The 23,235-nt window shown below is 37.9% G+C and overlaps 1 protein-coding gene across 13 annotated transcripts in view; it reads left to right on the top strand.

The window, feature by feature from the left end:
- Nucleotides 1-23,235, top strand: part of CDC42BPB (CDC42 binding protein kinase beta) — a 97,622-nt gene that overhangs the window by 39,847 nt on the left and 34,540 nt on the right. For 12 of the 13 annotated variants that reach the window (XR_015702343.1, XM_087747770.1, XM_087747781.1 and 9 more), the window contains 10 exons: nucleotides 2,670-2,753; nucleotides 6,295-6,390; nucleotides 10,866-11,014; nucleotides 14,805-14,898; nucleotides 16,233-16,433; nucleotides 18,254-18,502; nucleotides 19,486-19,565; nucleotides 20,572-20,738; nucleotides 20,838-20,957; nucleotides 22,878-23,011. Coding sequence is in view for 12 of the 13 variants with exons in the window: in XM_087747770.1 (XP_087603896.1) it covers nucleotides 2,670-2,753; nucleotides 6,295-6,390; nucleotides 10,866-11,014; nucleotides 14,805-14,898; nucleotides 16,233-16,433; nucleotides 18,254-18,502; nucleotides 19,486-19,565; nucleotides 20,572-20,738; nucleotides 20,838-20,957; nucleotides 22,878-23,011 (1,374 nt within the window). In the remaining variant the exon portion in view is untranslated. Of the gene's footprint in view, nucleotides 1-2,317; nucleotides 2,504-2,669; nucleotides 2,754-6,294; nucleotides 6,391-10,865; nucleotides 11,015-14,804; nucleotides 14,899-16,232; nucleotides 16,434-18,253; nucleotides 18,503-19,485; nucleotides 19,566-20,571; nucleotides 20,739-20,837; nucleotides 20,958-22,877; nucleotides 23,012-23,235 lie in introns of all 13 variants that reach the window. The other variant, XM_087747779.1, reaches the window with a different exon arrangement.

The raw sequence follows: 23,235 nt of genomic DNA, 5'->3' as shown, positions 1-23,235 counted from the left end.
TAGAATGGGTTGAGGAGTCAGGGTTCAGTCAGGCCAAAGTTCTCTTGCTTGTGTGAGGCATCTTCTGCACCTCTCACGTTTCTTATAGAGATAAAATTCTTGGGGAATTACCTATTTTGCTGTATGGTTACATGAATTTTTCTGCTGGCACAAGAAGCTGACCTGCTGTCCCCCTTAACTAAAGCAGCAGTGTGGTTACTGGTGCCATAACTTGATAACCCCTTATTGTGAAAATATGAGTCAACTTTCCTTTTATTCATTCCACTTTTTCTTCCACAGAAGACAATTCTCTTCCCCCAGAAAGTTTAAATCGGGCCTTTTTTAAGCGGTCCTTTCAGTTGAAAATAAATAGCAGTAATATAGATAGCTAAATAGGTCCTACAGATTTGGCTTCCTTTTTCTTTTTCTTTTCTTTTTTTTTTTTTTTCCCCTTTGTCCAGGCCTGTTCTCATTCACCACTTTCTGTTCTAAGGTTTGCACAGCTCCTGGGCTGCACGTGTCCTCCGCAATGCCAGGCTCGCATCACTCCTCAGCAGTTGAGCACGCTTCAAACTTCTGTCAGCCTGCAGTGCTTTCAGACAGTGATGGCCTTAGATAAAGTGCATATTTAAGATATGCATCTTAGATAGATGCATATCTGGGTTCTGATTTGTGCACTATATTTGTAGTTAAATGGCTGAGCAATTCTAGTGTCGTGGTGTAATGAAATCTGAAGGTTGCTACTTCAGGGCTCGCAGAGCTACGCTTGCAAATTGCTTGTGCCCCAGAACTTCTGTTTGTCTGCAGCAGGTAACCATGCTCAGTTTGGTCTGTCCCTTCAGTGGAGATGGGGGTATTTCCTGAGTCGTCATGTTCTGTGTGGAGCAGAGTTTAAAGTGTAGAGCAGGTAACATCAGCATCTTGCAGTTTCCCGAAGCTTTTAATCTGCAGTTTGACTTACAGTGTGCCTTCAGCTGTGCTATCAGGCAAATAATTCAATTAAGTGTATGCAGAGAGGTTATTACAATGGCTTTTAACTGCAAGGCCATGAGGAGAACAGGAACAAAGCTAAATGTTTTAGGCCATTACTGAAGGTCCGTGTTGAACAGTTTCACATGTCCCAAAGAACCTCGTGTGTTCAGACGAGATGTTCTCATCTTCTTCGTCTTTCCCCCGCAGCATGAGCAGTGGCTGCGGGAGGTGTTTGTAGGCCAGGAGGCACTGGGATGTAATGTAGCTGGGGATGTTCTACATAGCTTACAGAAGCTGCTTCTTCGTGCTGTGTCTTTCCCAGCTGTGTTTAGGGCCAGATTACTACGTCTTCCCTGTGATAGGTACCTGCTAGTCCTTTTCTTAAGATATGTTTCCATTACATGACTCTGTGTGCAGGTGTGTACTAGGTGGTGGTCATCTGTTACGTGACCTGGTGAGTGGAGCTTCACACACTGAGGGGTGGGAGGCTTAGGTATGCATCTGCAGTCAGGTGTCTTGTCTAAATGTGAATATCCCTTTCTTGTGTTACTGGAGGAGCAGTCGTCCCCCTGCTCCTCATCTGGAGCTTCTTTACTGGTAAGGTGCAGGGAGGTATTATATTTCCCTCTTGCCTCCTCAGGACTTCTGACTTTGTATAGTGTTGCTCTGCTTGACGCATTATTCCACCCTTGTTTTATAGTTAGCGTCTTCTTAGCGTTGCTGCAGCTCTTGAATCCCTTACAGATAAGAGTTTTTAAGCAACCGAAGAGGCGAGCTGATGTGATTCCTGTTACTTTTCCCACTGCTATTTAGAGCTCTGTTTGTTAAAAGCAATGAAAGCTGGTCGGTTTTCTACTTCTGAAATAGAGACAAGCTGAGCAGCAGCAGAAATATTCAAGCAGTCCATGTATAGTCCTGTGAAAATGTTGCTGTCTTAGTCATGATGCCTGCTTTTCATTGCCAACTGGAAGAATTTTGTGGAAATGATGGCTTTACTACAAGAAGAATTAGTTTTGGTCTTGAAGAATACAAGTCTTGGTCAAAATAAAGTCTTTGCATTCCTAAGCCTTGAAGTTTCTGTATTCTTCTGGTTTTTCTTCCACTGGACAGCTATGTGCACAGCTACTGTTCATAATAGACCAGTCTGAGCAAGTCTTAATACACAGGATGCATAGTAAAATGCTTCAAGCAAAATGATGAATAAGTACATGAATACTGTTTTTGCTTCTTTTTAAATATCTGCATACAGTACACAAAAGCATGTTAATTTGCAAATATCTTTCAAGTTTCTGAAACCTGAAATGTGAAAACAAATTAGTCAAATGTAGTGTATTTCTATTGACAGCAGCCTTCCTTGTTTTCACAGGCTGCCCTTTTAAACGTTGCCTCATTGGCTGAAGGCATGGTGTACAAGCATCGCTTGTTCTTGGCAAACAATGCAGCTTTACTACGCATCTTCATATGAAAAGCTTCATACTCCTCCTGTATCATCCCCCCTGTACTTGATCATGAGCGCTTGACCACACATGGTGTGCTGTGCATCAACTACATGGTAGTAATGTAGGAGGAATATAGAAGGAGCAAAGGCTCAAGCTGTAATTTATCAGTGTGTGAGCTGATCACTGATGACTTATTAATAACTTGTTAATATTAAGCTGTTTAAATATTGTATTTCTCTAACTATGCTTTTGTTAAATAAAGATATCTTATTATTTCAGGTTGCGGTTGTTAAAATGAAGTGTACAGAGCGCATTTACGCGATGAAAATTCTAAATAAATGGGAAATGCTTAAAAGGGCAGAGGTAAGTAATATGGTTCTCTAATGCAGAGAATTTTTTAAATGGCATTAGGAAAATTACATTGAAGCCCTTCCAGATTAGGAAGAATTATTTCATGAGCGTAGGAGCTTCGTTCTTTTTTCTTTTTGTCTTAAGCCATTTTAATGCAATCAAGTCTGACAGTCCCTTCCAGGCATCTGTTGTTCTCAGCATTACTGCGTATTCGTTTACCAGACAGTCTGCCCTAGTTCTTACCCTGAATTTATTGGCCAGATTTTTGTTTACAATAAAGGCGAGTTAAAGACTACATGAAAGCTGAGATCGGTGCTACTATGACATTCACAGCTGTATACAAAACCATTATGAAAAGGTCTTTTTTCTCTTTCATTCAGAAAGCATACGTTAAGGAGCTTTGCATCCTACAGTTTGTAACAGGATTTATGTAACTGGTGAAACTATAACTAAGTACTTTGGAATCACAGATTCAGATTGTAAAACAAAATGTGCTAAAAAAGATAAATCTGTTTAAAAAGGATATTTTTGATGAAAGGAGATGTACATTGTCAGAACAAATTATGCAAATGTGAATGGGTACTTCACAGATTAGGAAAGGACCTACTGAGAATATGCCATAGGAAGCGGCATATTCCTAGAATACCTACTCTTGCACTGTAAAGGAAAACCTTATGGCAAATGTAATATTACAGAAATCAGCAGGTAAATGAGCAATAGATTTTCGGGAAAAATAGGTGTAGTCCCTCAATAGTTGCAGCAGTTCTGTTAAGGGGCGAAGGCTAGCTGCTTGCTGAGGGCTGAGCCTGCTGACCCTTCCCTGTCCCATTCTTCTGTCCCTTCCTGACACCTCCTTCCCCCCAGCCTACCCTTCCTAGTCCCTCCCTTCCTTTCAGTGAGTCAGTGCCAGCTCTTTTCCTGTGAATAAATCTCCTCCCTCTTGTTAAGCCTCTCTTCACCACTGCGTTTGCCTGATTTAGTCACACTCTGTCTGTTGGTCCATGCTCTTCTGTCAGCCACTGCCACTCGGCTGTTCTTTGAGCTGTCAGGAGAGTTCACGCTCCTGGCTGTGCTGCATCAGCGGTTCTGCATTAAGCCTTCCCCTGTATGGGGGAAATTTGGTGCCCTTTCTACGCAGGTTTCAGTTGGGTTGATTCATTGGTCAGTATAGAATTGTTTTAAACCCAAGTGCTTGTAGAGGGCTCCCAGACTCTAATGGAAATACAGCTATGCTGGCTTACTTCAGTCATTTTTAAAGTGACTTAATTAAATGGGCCACCTAAATAGCTGAAACTTCTACATGTAGAGATGTCCTGAGAAGACGGCTGTTTACAAATTGTCTTCAAATTATGCGACTAACTCCTCTTACCCTCTCAGGCAGACAAGAGGTGGAAGAGGGTTATCCACCAAGAAAGAGGTATAATGAGCAATAGTTGATCCAATAGACACTTAGGACAAGTAACAGTCCAGTTAAGGTCTCGTTCTGCTGATTTTCCCCGTCTACAAAGGACAACAAAGGAACTGTCTTCTCTGCTGTGCCCCTTTTGTCTTTTCCTGTTAGGTTTGCTCCCTTGATTTGGCTTTTCTGGATAAGCAAGACTTAAATAACCTGCATATCAAGTTCATAAAACATCTGGGTGTTAAAATTTCCCAAATGTGGTAAAATTTGTTAGCTTTTAAAATGAGGCCTGCAAGAATACAGTAGCCTCTTAAGTGGGCAGTTCCACTGAAAAGCAGGCTTCAGGTGTTTTATTATCCACTGTATGAGTGGTCTAAGAAGGAAATTGTTATACTGGTTTATGTTTGTTTTGTGAATTGTAATATGAAGCATTTTATGACTTACTAAACATAGCAAAAAAGTTATCTAAGCACTGCTTATTTGTGTACTAGCTGCAAGAAAAAAAAGAAGCCATGATCGGAAGCCTCTAAAGTACAGGAGAGATTAGTGAATATCAACTGACATCCGTAAATGGGTTGCAAGCAAAAATAGGCATGTCATTTATGTTAAGGTGGACCATTTGTATTCATTGTTCTGACAGCAAAATACATAGTCGTTAGTGTATTACTGTTGACAGGTCCAAATAAGTCCTGACTGGCTGATTAGGTAGCCTGTCGTGCTTTTTCAAGGCACGTCTCAAGGCCTTTTAAGCTAGCGTAAGCAGAAAAGGAGAGTTTTATTTTTTGAATTCATGATGCAAAGTGTTCAGCAGCATTAATGGTTTTGAAGTGTTCGTAACATTCCCTCGCTACTTGAGGTTGCATGGTGAACTGGATCAAGGAACTGGTGTCTTTGAAAATAAACAAACTAGTTTTCTGTGTTGGCAGTCTCCTCTCATCGTGGTGCCAGAAGAACTGAGAAATGCTGTGCTCTGGTGCTGTGGGCAGGGGATAGGATTACTTGGAGCTGCTGTTGCTGCCAAACTTTTCGCAGAGTGATACTTTGGCCTTGCATTCATAAACCGTTAAACCACTCTCAGTTAACATTTAATTATAGTTTACACCTCTCTGCACCAATAACTACTAACTTTACAATGTGGCCACCGTATGGTCTTCTTCAGTAGAAATGTAAATTGACTTTTGCTTCCTCAGGGAGAAAAAATGGTTGAGATACTTTTATAAGATGCAATCAATATATGGTAAGGCTTGGGCTTCCAAGGAATGTTCCTTCCATAAAACATTTTCTAAGACATCTGGACAAGTGGCAATGACCACAAAAAATAAAAAAAAAAGTCAGTTATTATCCCGAACCCAAACACTTGAACTGCAGCTACTGAATATTCTAATAATGGCTCTCTGAATTGAGAGTAGTGAGAGAGTCCCAAAGTCTGCATCTTGATAGTTCTGTTCCAGTAAAAACATTAATATATTTTTATTAAGGAGGACTCGCTTGAAGTTTATGAAAGTTGGTTTTATGGAAAGGTGCTGAGAAAACCTGTTAACACAGAGCTTGCTTCTCTGAAGTGTTGCAGTGGGCTATTTGAAGTAGCGGAAAGATTATTGAAAATGAAAATGTATTATACTGGACAAAGATAAGACAGTAATAGTAAGATCTGCTTATTTCCTATAGTGTGTTGGCTGTGTCTGGAATTGGAACTGTAATGTAAGAAAAGTATACATGAAACTCTATTTTTCACAAAGGTCTTTTTCAGAAGAACCAGACTTACTTTCCTAGAGCCGTTATCTTTCTGCTGCAGATTGCAGTGACAAGTTATCATTTTTCTGGCTTTTAAAAATACATTGTGGAATGAAGATTCAGTGTTGACTCGAATTGGTTTATGGGCTTTTTGGGGCGAGTGTTGTGGTGGTTTTTGTTGGGGTTTTCTTGGTTTTGTTTTGTTTTTTTTTTAAGGTCACAGTCAGGATTAGAGTGACTGAATGCCTGACTACAAGCCTGCAGAGATTCCCTGATTTGTCACTTACACAGACTGAATTCCAATGAATAGAGACCTCTGTTCAGTAATTCTAAATAATCCCATAAAACATCCATATATATTCATCCTGTGAAAACTACTTGTTGATGTTGACAATGGCTTTTCCCCCTCTCTTCCTTTAGACAGCTTGCTTCCGGGAGGAGAGAAATGTCTTGGTGAATGGAGATTGTCAGTGGATTACTACGTTGCACTATGCCTTTCAAGATGAGAACTATTTGGTATGTTTGTTTCATCAGCATATAAAAGCTTTAGGTTATGAAAGAACTTTTATTTTTGGTACATTTAAGGATATTAGTGCAATAAATCAGTCCACCTCATGCCTTGTAGCAATGTTTCAACATTCTTGGTTTTTTTCTTGAAGAAATACTTCAAAGGGCTGACTGTAACTCCAGGAGAGTGAGAAAGTCGTGTAGTACTATAATATATAGAGGTTTAGTTAAGCACCTTAAATTGACTAATCTACCCTTCCATAAAATACATCATGCTTAAGTTTAACATTTTGGATAACATTGCAACTAAATAATTTGAGAGGTGTTAACTCTGTGAAAATAAGAAATATTTTTATTTTAAATTTTCAGAATGTCTTTTGAAGGAAGATTTTGTTTAAAAATGGCAAAAGTAATTTAAAATTCTGTCTAAAAAACTGATAAAAGTGATATTTTAAAAGCCTCAGGGAAAAAAAAAGCCTATATCTTAAAAGTATTTAAATAAAATACGTTTTTAAATCAGCAGATTGGTCATCTCAGTAGTTTGAGAGACTTTAGCAACTGTTTATAAAGAAAGTCATTACTCTTATTGCATTTTTTAATGATGGGTTACTAGAACTAAATAAGCTAGGTTTACCTTAGTCACAGAAGTCAGGAGAGTGCTGGTGAGGAGCAAAGTCAGTAAAGCCCCAACATACTGCAATATACTGACTCATACAGCTTCTGTGCGGCTACTTGAGGCTGGGTTTGCAAACCTCCTGTTTCTGTAACAGCTAACATAGTTGTAATGTGAAGGTTTTCACCTTCTTAACACTTTTTAAATAGCACCACAGTAGCAAGTCATGATTATAAATAAGAAAAAAATGTATTGATAAAAGACTTCCAATAAGTTCAGGAACTAAGCATATGAAAGAGTTAGAAAATACTCAGACTTTTTCACAGGTGCTAAAACAAAACAAATTATTTTGACCGTCATGTTAATAACAGGATAACAAGCACATCAAAAGTGAATAAGTAGTCTTAGACCCTCATGTACAGGCTATTTCCATTGAATACTTTGTGATAAATCCAGATTTTCAAACCTCTCAAAGTTTAGTTACTCTTGGCACTGCCTTATGAAGATAGCTCATCATTTCAAATTCCCTCAGAACCAAACAGCCTTCAGACTTGCATAAAAATAACCTAAGACATCCTATAATGCAATATTTCCAAGTAGCTTCTAAGAATGGAGCTACCTAAGAAAAAATTGTTAGCTGTTCAAGATAGCAAGCAGCAGTAATGACAGTATAGAGAGGGATCTAGTGTTGCTAATACCATTTTATACAAATCCGTTCCAAGCAAGATATAGCAGTATAATACATTTCTTTTCCCCAAGTTGCCAAAGACATTTAGATGTTGAAGTTTCACTTGACAGCAGAATTTAGACATCTAGCATCTAATTTAAGATCCAGTATCTAAGAAAGCAACAACTCTGCCTGGCAGCCAAAGTCAGCAGATTCCCAGCTTGCCTGAGGTCTGGTTCTGCGTGTGCTGAGATGCTGCCTTCCAATTTGGTCTGTTACTCAGCATCCATCTCATGTAAACGTCTGGTGCTCACAGATGGAGTGTAGCTGCATCTCAGTCACTATTGTAAATGATGCGTGAAGAAACGGTGAAACACATCAGGAAGTGACTTTCATCCAAAAACCTGGACAGAAGGTTCTCTTCCATGCCATCTTAGTGGTACACTTGTCCAGGGGCTAAAAGATCTCTGTCCAATTCTCTCCTCAGCTTGAAGAAGTTTATAGCCACGTTTTTCCACATCTCGGGAGAGCGCTGCCATGTTACAGAGTCTGAGCAGATTGGGTTTACTTTTTAGCTGTGCTGTTCATCCTAGAATGGAATGCAAAGCTGAGAACAAAATAAGAACAGACAACAGAGCTTGGTTCTCTGACCTGGCGTGGACATCAGGTCTCTCTGAAAGAGAAAGCTCTAGGTTCTGGTGTCTGCTCCCAGTGATGTTGGTGCATTATAGCTAATGACTCTTAAGTGCAAAACCATGTAAGGTAACCCTGAAGCAGAGCGAGAAGCTTGGTGTCTTCCCACACCTAGGGCTTTGCCATCCTCCTCTGGCTGCGTGATAAAGGGCTCAGAATGAGACAAATAAAGAGAAGATGAGATGTTAAGGTAGAAGAACTGGTAGCTGCCCTTGGAGAGTCTAGAAGTAACTGGGGTTTTGTTCCCTCTCTGTAATATTAGTAGAGCATGTGATGATGCGGAACTTGCATATAAGCAAAAACCACAAAATGTAATGTTCTGGACTTCATTTTCTGTTTCTGCTTCTATAACTTTAAAATGTTTTAGAGGCAAATACACCATGTGGTAGTGTTTTCTAAACAGCCAACTCTTAAATGGCATGAAAATGCTAGCATGGCTTTTTTCTGCTTCCTAGAAAGCTTTTTGTAGAGACAGTTTGAGTCAAAATGGGTTAAGTAAGCCTTTGGTCATTTTGCTGAAGCAGATACAGTGTAGATAAAACATAGTCCATGAATATTAGAAACACGTATTGGACCTGAAGTTCTTAATCGCTTCCAGATTCAAAATCTGTTAGTTTTCTTGTGCTTTACCAGAAAAAATTTTCACTCCCAGTCTCATTCATGAAGAAGGGCATATGTGTGTTTGTGTGATGTCAGCCTCTTAAAGGCTTCTGAGTATTCATGAGAGTATTTTGATGTCTTTTTTTCCTTTGATTTCCAACTACTCTCCCCCTGTTTGATGTAGTCACTTCCCTGAAAGAATGTGATACCTCTAGATTTTGGTGTCTTAATACCCTTCATTTTAACCCCATGTGAAGGGAGAAGTGCCTCCTAGCAAGAAAATCGCTGTGAATTGGAAGATGAATAAAATTTGACTTTCTTATAGAAGAGGTCTTCCATCTTTCTCTGATCCAAGTGCCTCCTTTCATGGGTCAGCTGAACTCTTGCTGAGTTATGAATGCTGTGTTTGCTGAGGGAAGTGCACTACCTTGTCTCTTTGACAGGCAGGCTATTTCAGCTCCCACAGAAGCCTCTCTAAGCTGTCTTATATTTGAATTTGAGAGAAAATACTTTAATACAATATCTTTTAAAAGATTGCTGGTTCCTCTCTGTAGCCTTTTGTTTTCAAACGTAATTGTTGTATGTGTACAGTGTTCCAACGCGTTTAAAATTCCTTGATGGGTTGTGCAATATGAACTGATTGATTTCAACATAAGTGATGAATTTTGCCTATCAGATTAAGCTACAATTTGAATAATATAGAGACAAATACCAAAACTTACGCCTTTCAGAGTTGCTCTTTTAAGCCAAAAGATAGTGAGGAAATGGTTAGTATTGCACTTTATGTTCCTTTGGGTTCCTATCTTGTTTAATTTTCTTCCCCTGTGGCAGGTGAATTTGTGGCAGGGACAGTGGATTGCAGGGCGCTTTATTATTATTATTTATTTATTATTAGTTACTTCCAGAATAAGCAAAGTTATTCCTAAAACCATGTATCAAAGCATCTTGGGCAGCATGGAACAAAATGGCTCAAGACTGTTTGTACCAGATAAAAGTCGTTATACTTGAAGTGATGGTCTGGATTGAGGTGGATATTGCTAGGAAATAACTAAAATGTAATCCCTGTTTTGTGGTATGAGAAACAAATAACAAGCCTGAGTCCTTTTCTTTTACATTACCCTATACGTATTGGTTCTTTCTGTGGATAGGATAATGGCTAATTGGCCTAGGAGGCTGTGTACTTTTTCATTGAAATGTATTCAAAAGAACATAAACGTTTGATTTTTAAGTTTCCCACTGCTGTAGTGCCTCTGGCTTGACAGCGCTTCTGGCTTGTCATGGGCATCCCTAATGTATAGTGTCATCAAGCTCCTGCCAGCTATGTTATGCATCCATGATGTGGCATGTGCCAAGATGAGTGTTTGGAGATGCTGATGTGATAAGTCCCACTTTTGGAACCACTAGTAGTATTGAAATGGTACCAAAACTAAAAGTAGTAATGGAATGTATATTTTAGACTAAGCTGCATCAAGTACTGTTTTTAACTATAGTTTTTTCTTCCTGCATCCTTTGGAAATTGACAGTTTAAGGGTTGATAATCTACATCAGTTTTGGTAATACTAGATCATTTTCTTTGTGTGACACTGTAGTTAAGACAGAAATAAACTCACCCTGATTTACTTTTTTGTTGCTGCCATATCTTGGTTGGTTGTTTGGTTGGGTTTTTTTAAGGTAAGAACTGAATGCTGATGTGTCACCCTTACTGTGATTATTAAAAGAATATGGTTTGTTTTTACACTAAATAAGCAAATAAAAGTAATGCAAGTGATTACCAATTTCGACAACTTTCCCCAGGCATAGAAAAAAAAAAATCAGTGAAAGGGTTTTTTTCAGCAGATAACTGATTAACTTTAATTTTTTTTCTTACCACCTGTCTCTCAGTGCTTAACTGCTTTATGTCTCCTTTTTCAGTATCTAGTGATGGACTACTATGTTGGTGGTGACTTACTGACACTTCTCAGTAAGTTTGAAGACAAACTTCCTGAAGATATGGCTAGGTTCTACATTGGTGAAATGGTGCTTGCTATACATTCCATACATGAGCTGCATTATGTACACAGGTAAAATACCACCTCACTTGGGAAAAAATACATATACGGTTATACAATGTTAATCCTAAAGATATTGCTACATATACAAATGGGCACAGTAGCCACAGGCAAACTGCTGTGGGTACTTGCTTACTATATACTGCATAATAGCTGCATAAGCTATTACGTTTTAAATAGCAAGTTTTGATATTAGGAGTGATGTTTATCTGACTAATCTTTTACTAAAGCTTTTATTTTTAATCAGGCTTCTTGATTATTCTCAATTCACTTAATGAATGTTTATCTGCCTTTGTCCAAGCCAACCTAGAAATTTGAAGCAGTTTGAACCCTCTGCAAATGTTTAAACATTCTGCAAAATTTACTCACAGTAAGCCCATGATAACATCAGTGCATCTGTTTACCTGAGGTCATCCTCAAACGTTTTTTGTAATGAGTGGGCATGTGCCTGTCTAATTGTTTCTGCACACAGGATGTGTATTCCAGGTCAGTGCCTACCACCATGTTAACTTAGGTTGTGTTCTGTAGTAGTTAAAAATATATAATATTCCTTTTCCTCTGTCAGAGGAAAGTGTTTGTGAAGGTACACTTTGTATGCTTCTTTTATGGCTTCCTCTTGGAGAGACTGTTTTAGAAGAGCTGTGAGTAGTGTAAGGGAGGCACTTGATAAATATTTTGTTTCGTCATTGTGAGAATCTTGATCAAGTGAGAATTTCTATCCTTTGTTTGCTTTTCAGATTTAACAACTATGTATGATAATTCTGGAAACCTTTGCAGTTGTCTCTTTATATGCTGAATTTATAGCTTGATTTCAGTAAACAGAGAAGTTAGAAAATACAGAGCGTGACAGTAGTGAGGTTTTTCAGTTAAATGAAAACTGCTTATGGCCGTGCAAGTAGGTTCATGATAGGTCACTGAAGTCCTGGCTCAGGAGAAGTGGACTTCATACTAGCATTGTATCTGACTTGGCAGGTACATCTTGGCCACGTCCCTTTACCTCTTTATGCCTTTATTTCTTAGACTGTGAAATAAGGACAGTTTTACTGTCTCTTATGAATTTTATGGGTGAAAAACATTAGGTGAGCGAGATGATTTTTATTTACAATTAATGTTTAAAAGACACAAGGAATTCTCAGACTATAGCGGTTTGAACTCTTCTGTTCAGACTTTGATCGCTGCTTCAAAAATTAAAAAGAGAATAGATATATAAATTCTGTAATACCTCCATGAGTAAATGTGGACAATATGTGGCGATTTAAAAATGTTACAAGCTCAGAGAAGGTCAGCGGAGACACCATTGCACCCATTTCTGAGGAAGGTGGCCTGACTAACTGACCAGCTACATCTTTGCACGGGGCTGAACGTCTGTCTCTTGTGGCAATAGGAATGAATGGCTCTGAGGCCAAAACATACGCTTTGAATAGGAGATGTATGAATGCCCAAGAAATTACTGCTTGGCAACTGGAATGGATTAGGAGGAAGCATGATTGCTCTGGAGAGGATTTCAAGGACCCTTTAAAGGCTTATATGACCTGTTAGCTGTAGATAGGAAACAACGGAGCTCAGAGACGAGGCATTAAGCCTTTCTGAACAGAAACAGTGTTCCCTTAGGCAAGCGAGATCTGCATGCAAAGCAGAAAAGCAGAGATGTGTTGGATGAGATTGGCTCATGCTTTGAACGGCACTGTGAGCAGTGTTCTTTAAAAAACAAACAAAAAATTGGTGTATAATTGTATATAAGCTTTAATAGTCCTCTGCACCTACTGAGCTTGACTTGTGGTTATGGGACTGTAAGGGAATGTTGACAATATCTAGAACTGAATTGTATGGAGTAGGTTTAACAATAGAAAATTACTAATGAGTTTATTAGGAAAGCTTAGTGAGATGGTCTAATTTTCTGCATTAGCACATATTTTTTGGTATTATAACAAGTAAGTATGCATTTAATTTATGGTGACAGGCATAGATTAGCATTTACTATTTTATCTTAATACTGCTAATGAGCAACAGTATTAGTGAAGTTTCAGTAACTAATTTCAAAGCATTATTCCTTGGTTAAAAAATGTTAATTCAAGTTTGTGTTGGAAAAAATTATCAGATTGGCAGGATTTTTACACGTATGAGGACCCTTTGATAAACCTATTGTGTTTTTCTCATAAGTCTCCTCGAGTGTGAAACTGTGGAATTCAGCACCTTAAAAATCAGACATTGTCAACTTCCACATCTATGTAGCAAGGTGTATTAGAGCACTTTTTTTTTCCTTTTTCCTAGTAATTCTAGTCTCTTCCTCAAAAATTTAAGCTGAAGCTATTGTACAATTTTTAAGGTTTTGAGCACAGGTAGTGGCGTTTGGAACTTCCCATTTGAAAAGAAATACAGTATTTTATGGTGCAACAAGACTGGTGGGTTTAACGTAATGCACATGTGGTTTCATTTATTACTAATAGACAGTATTATTTGAATAAACATGATATCATAAAAAAAAACCAAAAACAAATCAACACATTTATAGACTTGGTGATCTTCTTTTGCTAGCTCAGGTAAATAATAGTATTTCAAAATGGCATAGTGATATACTAGCATGTTGGGAGCTGATCCTGGATAGTGTTGGCTAAAGAAAGGGAAGGAGACTTACATTCTTGGAAGACATGGATGTTCCCCTTTTCAGCCTGCAGAATTGATACATATAACTGAGTTGATTCTGTTTTCTGCACTTGCTCTTCTGTCTTCCTTTCTCACCACCTTCCCAACATGTTGGCTAGGTGCTCTTAAAATAATTCAGGATATTTTGAGGCTATTAATTAAAAAAAAAACACAACAAAAAACCCCAACAACAACAACAACAAAAAAACAGCGTAAGTATCAGGACTGTCTTATTAAGTTGTCTGGATGATTGATCTTTTACTGATACTTTACTTTGTGTGAATTTGAGTACAAAGTGGTGAAATAAAACGTGGTTAATTGGTGGACTAAATTCAATTAACATGCTCTTTAGTAAATCCTTTTTGGCTGCCTTCCTGATATTAAAAAGAAAATAAATTATAAATTATAAATTAATGAGCTAGAATGAAATGGGAGTCTTAGTTCCATGTCATTTAGTAGCCTTAGCATGCTGTATACCATTTTATACCCTGCTATATACATGTACGAATATGACAGACATGGTTTGATATTGGAGACTTTCTAATGTTACTGTATCCTGTTGAAATGGCATTGCTGTGATCCCAGAGCTGGGGAGTTCTGTGGCTTTAGGTATCCGTAGAAGCAAATGTGCTGTGCCGTAGTGTATAGGAAGTCTTGAATAGCAAATTAAAAATACTGGCCAACAGAAATGCTGGACAAAATTTAGAGAAGCAGTAAAAAAAAAATCTTCCTAGATAAGAAGTTAGAAGTTAGTTATAAATCTTGGCAAAAACCATGAGATTAAAAGATTGCCTTTTCTCTTTTATCTTTCTTGCCTCTAAACAATATATTGTGATGCATATAATCTTGAATCTATGTTGATAAAGTAAACTGCCCATCTGTTACAGTCTGTAAGACTCACTGTAATTGTTCTGCTTGCTTATTTGACCATTCAGAGTTCAACTTTGATGAGTTTGAAAATCTGATGTAATCTAAGGCTTCAATATTGTGGGCAAAGTTTTAAGTTGGGCAGGAGGAGAGGGTCGTAACTAGTGCAATAAAAAGTTCGCATCGGTGGGTATCCAACGTAAAATTCTTTGTTATTTTGATGCCAGATTAATCTTTACAAGCAGAGCTAATACTGTATATTTAAATTTTTCACTTCTTTCTGTTATAACAGGGACATAAAGCCTGATAATGTCCTTTTGGACATGAATGGCCACATTCGACTGGCAGACTTTGGATCCTGTCTGAAAATGAGTGAAGATGGCACAGTATGTATGAAGAAAAATTTAACTGGGTCACTGGTAGTGGGACCTTTTAAGTGAATTGCTGGTCTTAAAGCTATTAGACATTGTCAGCGTGCATCAGGGAGGTGATAGATTGTAAGCTTATTGACATAATAAAAACTGAAGGAAGTGTATAACTCAACATATTTATAAAAACATTTTTGACATCTTCATCTCCTTTGTTTTACAGGCTGCTACCTTTTAAAGTTACCCTTTGCTATGTTTTTCTATCTTTCACCTTTTCTCCTACTAGCCATTTGAATTCTCAGGAGATTTTTATGAACTGTCCAAAGACCCTGTGTCAAAAAAGGATAGAAGTTTGATATTATTTATGTGCTGGAATCATAGGTGACCAGGAACCTAGCAGCCATGACAGATTTGAAGTATAAGTCATTCAAAATGAGGAGATAATTAATAAGCAGTTTATTTTATATGCCTTTTACAAATCGAACAGCAACATTATGGTAATTGGCCGTCTTGTGCACCAGATTGGATACACCCCTAAAAGCTAAATCACTCATGAGGTTTTTTTGTTTTGCCTAGTGTAGGGTGCTTCCAGAGGTGCCAGTCTTGCCAAAATACGGCATGCAACATTGTTCACTGATTTTTGGCACAAACTCAAGTCTCGGTGACATTCTGTAGTCATAAAATGCCCATCGAAGATTTACTGTATTAAAATGCAGAAGGAATTGGAAGGAGCCATTATAACTCTCTGTGAATCCTGAGAACATATTCCTAGAGATCAGAGCTGCTCTGCCACTGCCCTGGTGGTCAGGGCTTCCCTACTGCTTGGGCACAGGGCAATTCCCCACCTTACCCCTCTATTGCATCCAGTTGCACAGCTATGCAATAAACCTTAAGGCAATTTCTGACGTAATAAAAATAGGAGTCTACTTGCCCTGTCTGTCTTCAAATGAAACTGTAAAACTTGGGCATAGGACTTGAACTCCCTGCTTATTCATTTCTCATTTCAACTTCTGGCAGCCAATTGCAATTTTAAAGTATAAACGGATACTAAGGCAAAACATTTTTCTCCTCTTGTCTGTCTGCTTTCTCACAACAGGTATGACTGGGGTTTCTGCTGTGTTCAGAATAAAATGTCTCAACTGATTTTATGTAGAAGTAGACTGGAACTTAATCTTTGCAGTCTTTGTTACTTTCTTAGTATTTTCTTTATTTTGTTGCTGTGATGTTATAAATTTCTTCCCTTTCCAAAATCATGTCCTGTTGCCTGTTTGTCACAAATACTAGTGTGTGAGTGAGAAAGTTGCTGGGAGAACCTGAAAACTTAGGAGAATTATGTTTGCCTTATTTTTAAGGTACAGTCATCAGTAGCAGTGGGTACGCCTGACTACATCTCCCCTGAGATACTGCAAGCAATGGAAGATGGAATGGGAAAATATGGGCCTGAATGTGACTGGTGGTCACTGGGTGTCTGCATGTACGAAATGCTGTATGGTGAAACACCCTTTTATGCAGAGTCGTTAGTGGAAACCTATGGGAAGATTATGAATCATGAAGTAAGAAATACATTAAATTAAATGTCTATGTGTTCACTGAGATTATAATGTTTACAGAGAAACTGTTATCACTTAAAGATATGGAGTGATGATGGTTCTTTGCTTTTTCACGATGGTTTAGAACCATATTGTGTAGGTTGGTTGGTTCAGGTTTTAGGAATGTTTGCTTCTTTGTCAAATTGAAATTTTTCTCTAAATGCTGATGTTGTTCTTGTTGGAAAATCTAAGCAGTCATCACAAAATTGAAATGAAAACCAACTATCATGTTAGGCCCATTTAAAGTTTCCTCTGGGCTGTGCAGGAGAAATGAAATAACTTATTGTTTACACAGTTGCACACATTTTGTGTCACACTGATAACAGTACAAAAAAGGGAACAGGCAAGTCAACCGGTGTAGACATAAGCTGCATGAAGAACATGAGGTCGAGGGGAGTTGCCTGGAATGGAAGTGGTAGAAAAACGTGAATTTGAGCTTCATGAAGAACATGAGGTTAGGGGGTTTGTCCAGGGTCAAAGTGATAGAGAAGAGCTGGAACTTCTGGGTGCATTTTGAACATTAGAGAATAACATTAGAGTAAACCAGTTCATGGTGTCATTTCAAGAGCTGTATTAGGAGGATGTGTTTATGTGCAGACTCATCCTAGGTAGCCAGAAGCTGTTGCATACGGTGTATTGTTGCATTTTCTTCTCCCGAGGATGAGTGCAGTTTACTGGTGTTTACAATGCTGTGCTCTCACAGTGAAGCAGTGATGGATAAGACATGAAATCCTTGCCAAAGCTGACACCCTTGTTGTGATGAACATTAATCTCTCTGCTTTAATTTCTTCAATGAACTAACTGGTTGCAAATGTAACCAGCGTAAGCTCTGGCTACCTGGCTCCTAAACTACTTGGGAGGAAATTTGAAGCTGTTGTCCTGCAGACTTGATATTTTAATCTCATTTGGACATACAATCAATATGATTACATGTTTTTCAATGGAAGTTTTAAAGTTTAATTTCAATTATGCTGGTTTAGTCCCTAATGATCTCATTTTAAATTTGAAAAGTTGTATTATGAAAAGAGATAGAGATATATATATGCTATTGTCCTTTATTGAAAAAAACAAACCAAAAAAGCCCTTCTTGACTATACAGCGGTAGTAGTAGCAGGCTAAAATACAGAAAATTTTTATTTAGATTTTTATTTAGATTTTTATCTAGAATAATTTCAGATGTTAGTGGTAAATAAAATTTTTAGATCTTCTGTTTATGATACTGTAAATCTTTGCTAAATGTAGATTATATTTTAGTAAGAAAAAACAGGTATTTAACCCATAAATTAGAAAAATACATCCTTAAATATAACAACATTTTGTAAAGAATTGACTACCATCATGGGTTTTTGAGAGTTGAAATTAATAAAATCTCAAGGAGTACATCTTCAGGAGATCAGTGGATTTGTGACTAATACCAGTGAGGGTCTGCCTTTATTGTATGATCTTTAATATAATGTAGCGTGTCAAAATTCCTGTATGTCTTAAAAAAAAAAAAGTTTGCTTTTCCTAATAGAGTTACTGTAATTGCAGTTTGTTTCAAACACATCTGTATTAAAGAAATTAAGAAGTGATTACTTGTCCTCAAAATCCATTTTAAGACAAAAAGTCTATCGCTGAGTGTATTGCATTACGCTCTGCCATGGCTCGCTGGGACTAGAACAATGTTTGACTATTCCTTTCCAGTTTTATTGGTGTAATTTAGCACATTCTTTTTGAAACTACTGTTGAAACTTATGGAATGGATTCCTTCTCTAAAAATTTCTCGTATTTGTTTTGTTTTCTAGGAACGATTTCAGTTTCCATCCCATGTTACAGATGTATCTGAAGAAGCAAAAGATCTTATTCAGCGACTTATCTGCAGTAGGGAGCGTAGACTGGGACAGAATGGAATAGAGGATTTTAAGTCTCATGCATTTTTTGAAGGACTTAACTGGGATAACATCCGAAACCTAGAAGCACCTTACATTCCAGATGTTAGCAGTCCTTCTGACACCTCAAACTTTGATGTAGATGATGATGTATTAAGAAATCCAGTGAGTCTTTGTTTTTAAATATTACTAATGCAAGTATGCAACCTCGCTGCACTATAATGTAGTAGTGAGAATTTATTTAAACATAAGTAATGTAAGAGATGAAAAATAAGTCATTTCAAATGTGAAAAATTCAAGTTTTTCATCTCTTTGGCATTTTGGGTTATCGGAAATTGTGAGCTGCTTTTCTAAATGGTAGCACTTGCCAAAATGGACTACTGTTACATGGTCAGTCAAAGTTAAAACATATTTCAGTGGGGAAAAAAACCCTTAGTTGCCCTTGTAGTTTACCTTTACAAGGAGCTAGTATTTGGATTTATTCCTTTTCAAAGGTGAAAAAAAATCTGTCTTCAGAAATACACATATATTCTCCATGCAGCTTGCACTCACAGCTGTCCAGGTGAGAGAGCTCACACTGCTACTTCTCCATTCACTTAGAACCAGGAGGTCAGTTTTTGGAGTGGGAATATTGGTGTTCCCCTCCTGCATTTTTGTTGTGTAGTAGTTTACAAACTCGGGTCAGGAGGAGCAGAGGGGTTTTGTGGTAATTTGTTCATCAGCCTGTATTCCAAGAAATTAAGAGGCTTTGGCATGTTTTTTTTTATTGCGTATCTAACAGTAACTAGCATACTAAAACTAACAGCATGCATTTTGCTGCCAGGTCACTTTTAATTAGGAACTTGAAATTTCAGGTTTTCTTTTACTGGTTGCATTGTGCTTTGAACTTGTTGAAATGCTGCCCTTTCAAGTGCTGGTTCAAGATGCTCCTGAACTCAGGTCGTGATATTAAGTGACCTAATCTGAAATAAAGTTCATCCGGGGACAATGGAAGGCTATATAATGAAGCATAACTGCCAATTGACAATTGGCAGGCGCTAGGAAAAGTCTTTGTTAGCTGTCTCTGTTTAACAGTTGAGGCTGAATCAAATGCCTGTAGCTCTGTGTGGGTTCTCTTTCGGGTTTTCATGCATGTTGTTTTCATGCAGGAAGTGGTGCCACCGAGTTCTCATACAGGCTTTTCTGGATTGCATTTACCATTTGTTGGGTTTACATACACAACTGATAGGTAAGCAAAGGATATGTTGTTCATTAAACTTGTTTCCCAAATGCAGCTAATTCTAGGAAATTCTCATTTTTATAAACATGTAGAAGAGTTGATGTCCATAGGTGTACCTGTGGATAAACCTTTATCCTTTTTTTTTTTTCCCCCCAAGTGTCTGAACATATTTTGATCATGCTTGCCAAGATTAGATGCTTCTGTATTTAATATTTTATCTATTTGAAATGAATGAAAGTTAAGGGACTGGATGTGTCACTTGCAATTTGGTGTAAACTTGCTGTTCCTGTGCTGAGAGGCCGAGAGCAAGTCTTGTCCACGTTGCACGTCTGCCAGGAACAGTTCAGGATTAGCTCATTGGGCCAAAGTCCTGCTGGTAGGCTAAGTTAACATAGGTGGTTCTGAGCATGGACAAAATGGCTTACTTTGCCTATCTTTGAAATGACTGACTTCAGAGATCCCTCAAACATACACCTGTCTCTGATCTCGAGGTTATTCTGCCCTGTTTGTTATTCAGTTATTTCCCTTTGCTGGGGTTTGTTACCCCATGCAATACTATTTCAGAAAGAAGCCAGTACACACATCTCATCCTTTTCAGAGTGAGATCATGTGGCTTAACTTAAATCCATCTTTGTCACACTTTAAACTAAACTTTTGGGTTTGTTTCTCAGCGCTCTCAGTGCAGGTACACTTACCTGCTTACTTTGCTGTCAGGTAGTAGTAACCTTTGGCATAGGAGAGCTAGTTATTTTCAATCATTTGGGCAGTTTGTAAAGTGAATATATGTCCGCGTGATTAAAATCCTGAACGCAGGTATCTTAATTCTACAGCAGCATACACAGTAGCTAGGGAATAATAACTTTATCTACCCTGACAGTTGTCTCAACAGTAACAATTACTGCGCTAATTGTTCTTGTAAATTTAAGGCGCGTATTTGGTGGAATCCCAGCATGTCACTGCTATAGACTACTATGAGTATTTATTAAAATGTTCTAACTTATGTGTTTGTTTTCAGCTCTTTATCTGACAGAGGCACTTTAAAGAGTGCGATGCAGTCTGACACTGTAACCAAAGATATGGATGTACAGCGTGACATAAAGAACACTTCACAAATAGAAGGCTATGAAAAGAAAATACGGAAATTAGAGCAAGAAAAGCAGGATTTGAACAGAAAACTGCAAGGTTAGTGGTTTATATTTGTTTGGATTCTTAGTTCTGCTCATTGGGAGGAATTGGAATGTGTTTTATTGAAAACCTTTTCCTTCCTTTTCTGATTTTAAGAATCTACACAGACAATGCAGAACCTCCAGGGTCCAGTGTGTGTTACAGTAAATACAAGCCGGGATAAGGAAATAAAAAAATTAAACGAAGAAATTGAACGGTTGAAGAACAAATTAACAGGTAAGCCTTCTGGCATGGTAATTACAGTAATGCAATTTAATGTTACTAGGAGTAGCAAAATATGTATGCAGGTTTTTTTTTTCTTGCAATAAGTAGAATTAATGTTCTTGAGGTGCTAAAAAAAGGCTTTTTTAAAGTCTCGTTCAATATTAAGAGGAATTTCAGTTTTCCCAGGTGAGTACTTAACTTTTCCACTTGCTCAGCCTGATCGCATATACTAGCATGGGGAGTCTAGAGTACAATGAATTGTCTAGATGGGTTCAGTTTAAATATTTTTTGTGATGTCTCTGAGAGTCTCAAGAGATCCTATTCTCTTACTCCTCCTTTTTTTTTTTTGGGGGGGGGTGGGGTGGGTGGTGGTGGTGTATTGTTTTGGAGGGGTTTTACTGGAGGTAGGTGTAAGAGAGTGTGGCAAAAGACGACTAGTTGCTCTTTAGTAACATAAGGGGATAGGTGAGAGGATGTGTAATAATAGTTCACATTTAAATATTTCTGAGCTCCTGCTCCCTTTGTGTTTCTGTCTGGTGATGCATTAATTAGGAAGCACTGAGCATTGCAGAAAAACAAATACTGGCATCTGTCCTGAGAGAAGACTGACTCATCCATATCACTGAAAATCTGTTGCTTGACAATGCTATTAGTTTATCCATACAAACCTCCTGTTAGCATCTAATTTTTAAGTGGGAATCAGTGATAAACAAAATCGTAGTTTTGAATCCTAATGACTTGGCTGAGAGGTTTATAGGGGCCTGTAGTATAGCATAAGTGAGTTCAGATGCTGAATTGCTGATGCTGGGGTTTTTTCCCCCCCCCCTGCAGTTTGGCAATATACCCCCTTTGTAGGTGCATGTGTTGCAGAAATAGCTCAGCTCTCCTAAGTAGATTATCATTTCAAAAAAAGCTATTCTTGTATATTCTGGAATTAGGTTTGTGTCAAAATAGTTAGATTAGGGTGCTACTTCTGCAAATGTCTCGGGTTTATCAAGCTCTTCAGCCAATGGTGTCCTCTTAAGTATAAAAACTAGCAGTATGCTCTCATTTAAAAAGAAGTAGTATTGGTTCATGTAGAGTAGGAGGAGGTTTGTGCTGAAATGAGACAAGGAATAATACTTTAATTGTTACAGCAGTGCTTGGGATCCCTGAATACACAGGTCCAATTTCCTGTTCTGCCACAGACATCAGTGGAACTTGAGTGAGACGGTTATTCCCTGTGCAATTTCTTATTTATTTGTTTAAAAGAAGTAGTAATTAAAACCAAATGGAGAACGACAGTTCATTTTCGTACCAGCTCTTAAGACTGAGCGGAAATATATAAAGGTGGTTAGTTTGTTGTGCTTAAAGGTGATAATTTCAAATCAAATTTGTTTAATTTTCTTTGAGAGTAAAGAGGGAACAACCAGGAGAACATACTTCCAGGAATATGGGCCGTTGGGTCTCCAGCCTGCCTCGTGCAGGATGGTATTTCCTTCCCAGATTGTGGGTTCTTATCTACTCTAGGAAATAAATAGTCCTTTCCGGTCTTGCTGGATGCACTAACGGCTGACTGTAGCCTTGCTTGTCCTATAATGAAAACTATTTAGGAGACAAAGTATTAGAACTGGAATTTGAACAATTCAAGTTTATTTCAATGTTTTCTAGGGCTAGAAGTTGGATTCCTCAAAAATAAAACAAAGCCCTGTGCTAAGGCTTTTTCATTTCAAGAGATCACAGTCTTTGGGAGGATTTCTTTAATAGGCTGAGAAAATTAAAATTATATGGAGCTGTCAGTGCCCAAAAATTGCCTTAAACAGTCTAAAATGGTGGGAACGGGAAAGAAGTTGATTTTCCAAACGAAGTGATGCCAGTTTGCTTGAGTCATGTTGCTTGCTTTATTGGTGTAAATTTGGGACCAGTTACCTTTTAATATGTATTAATCTACAGATATAAGTAAACTGGAAGGACAGCTTGCAGATGCAGTGGCTTTTCGACAAGAACATGAAGACTCTATACACAAGTTGAAAGGACTAGAAAAACAGTGCAGAGTACTGCGGCAAGAAAAGGAGGACCTTCATAAGGTATTGATCCAAAGATAGATACGTTTAAAAATGGTCATGTAAAGTAGTTATAGAACAGTTTTGTTGTGATTGCAATTTTAGCATTTTAAATGCTGCTTTTTAAAACTACACTGAGATTTTAGTGAACCTGTTAATTTCATTAGCAATACAGTAGTTTTCCAAAGTAGCACACTTTCTTTTTTGGGAGTTGATAGCCATCTTATTTATTTCAAATGTGTTCTGCT

Source organism: Nipponia nippon, unplaced genomic scaffold (genome assembly GCF_047370975.1).
Source record: "Nipponia nippon isolate SJK-2023a ecotype South Korea unplaced genomic scaffold, ASM4737097v1 scaffold_11, whole genome shotgun sequence".
Lineage (NCBI taxonomy): Eukaryota > Metazoa > Chordata > Aves > Pelecaniformes > Threskiornithidae > Nipponia > Nipponia nippon.
Note: the sequence above shows the minus strand (reverse complement) of the source record. Positions and strands in the feature narration are given on the sequence as shown.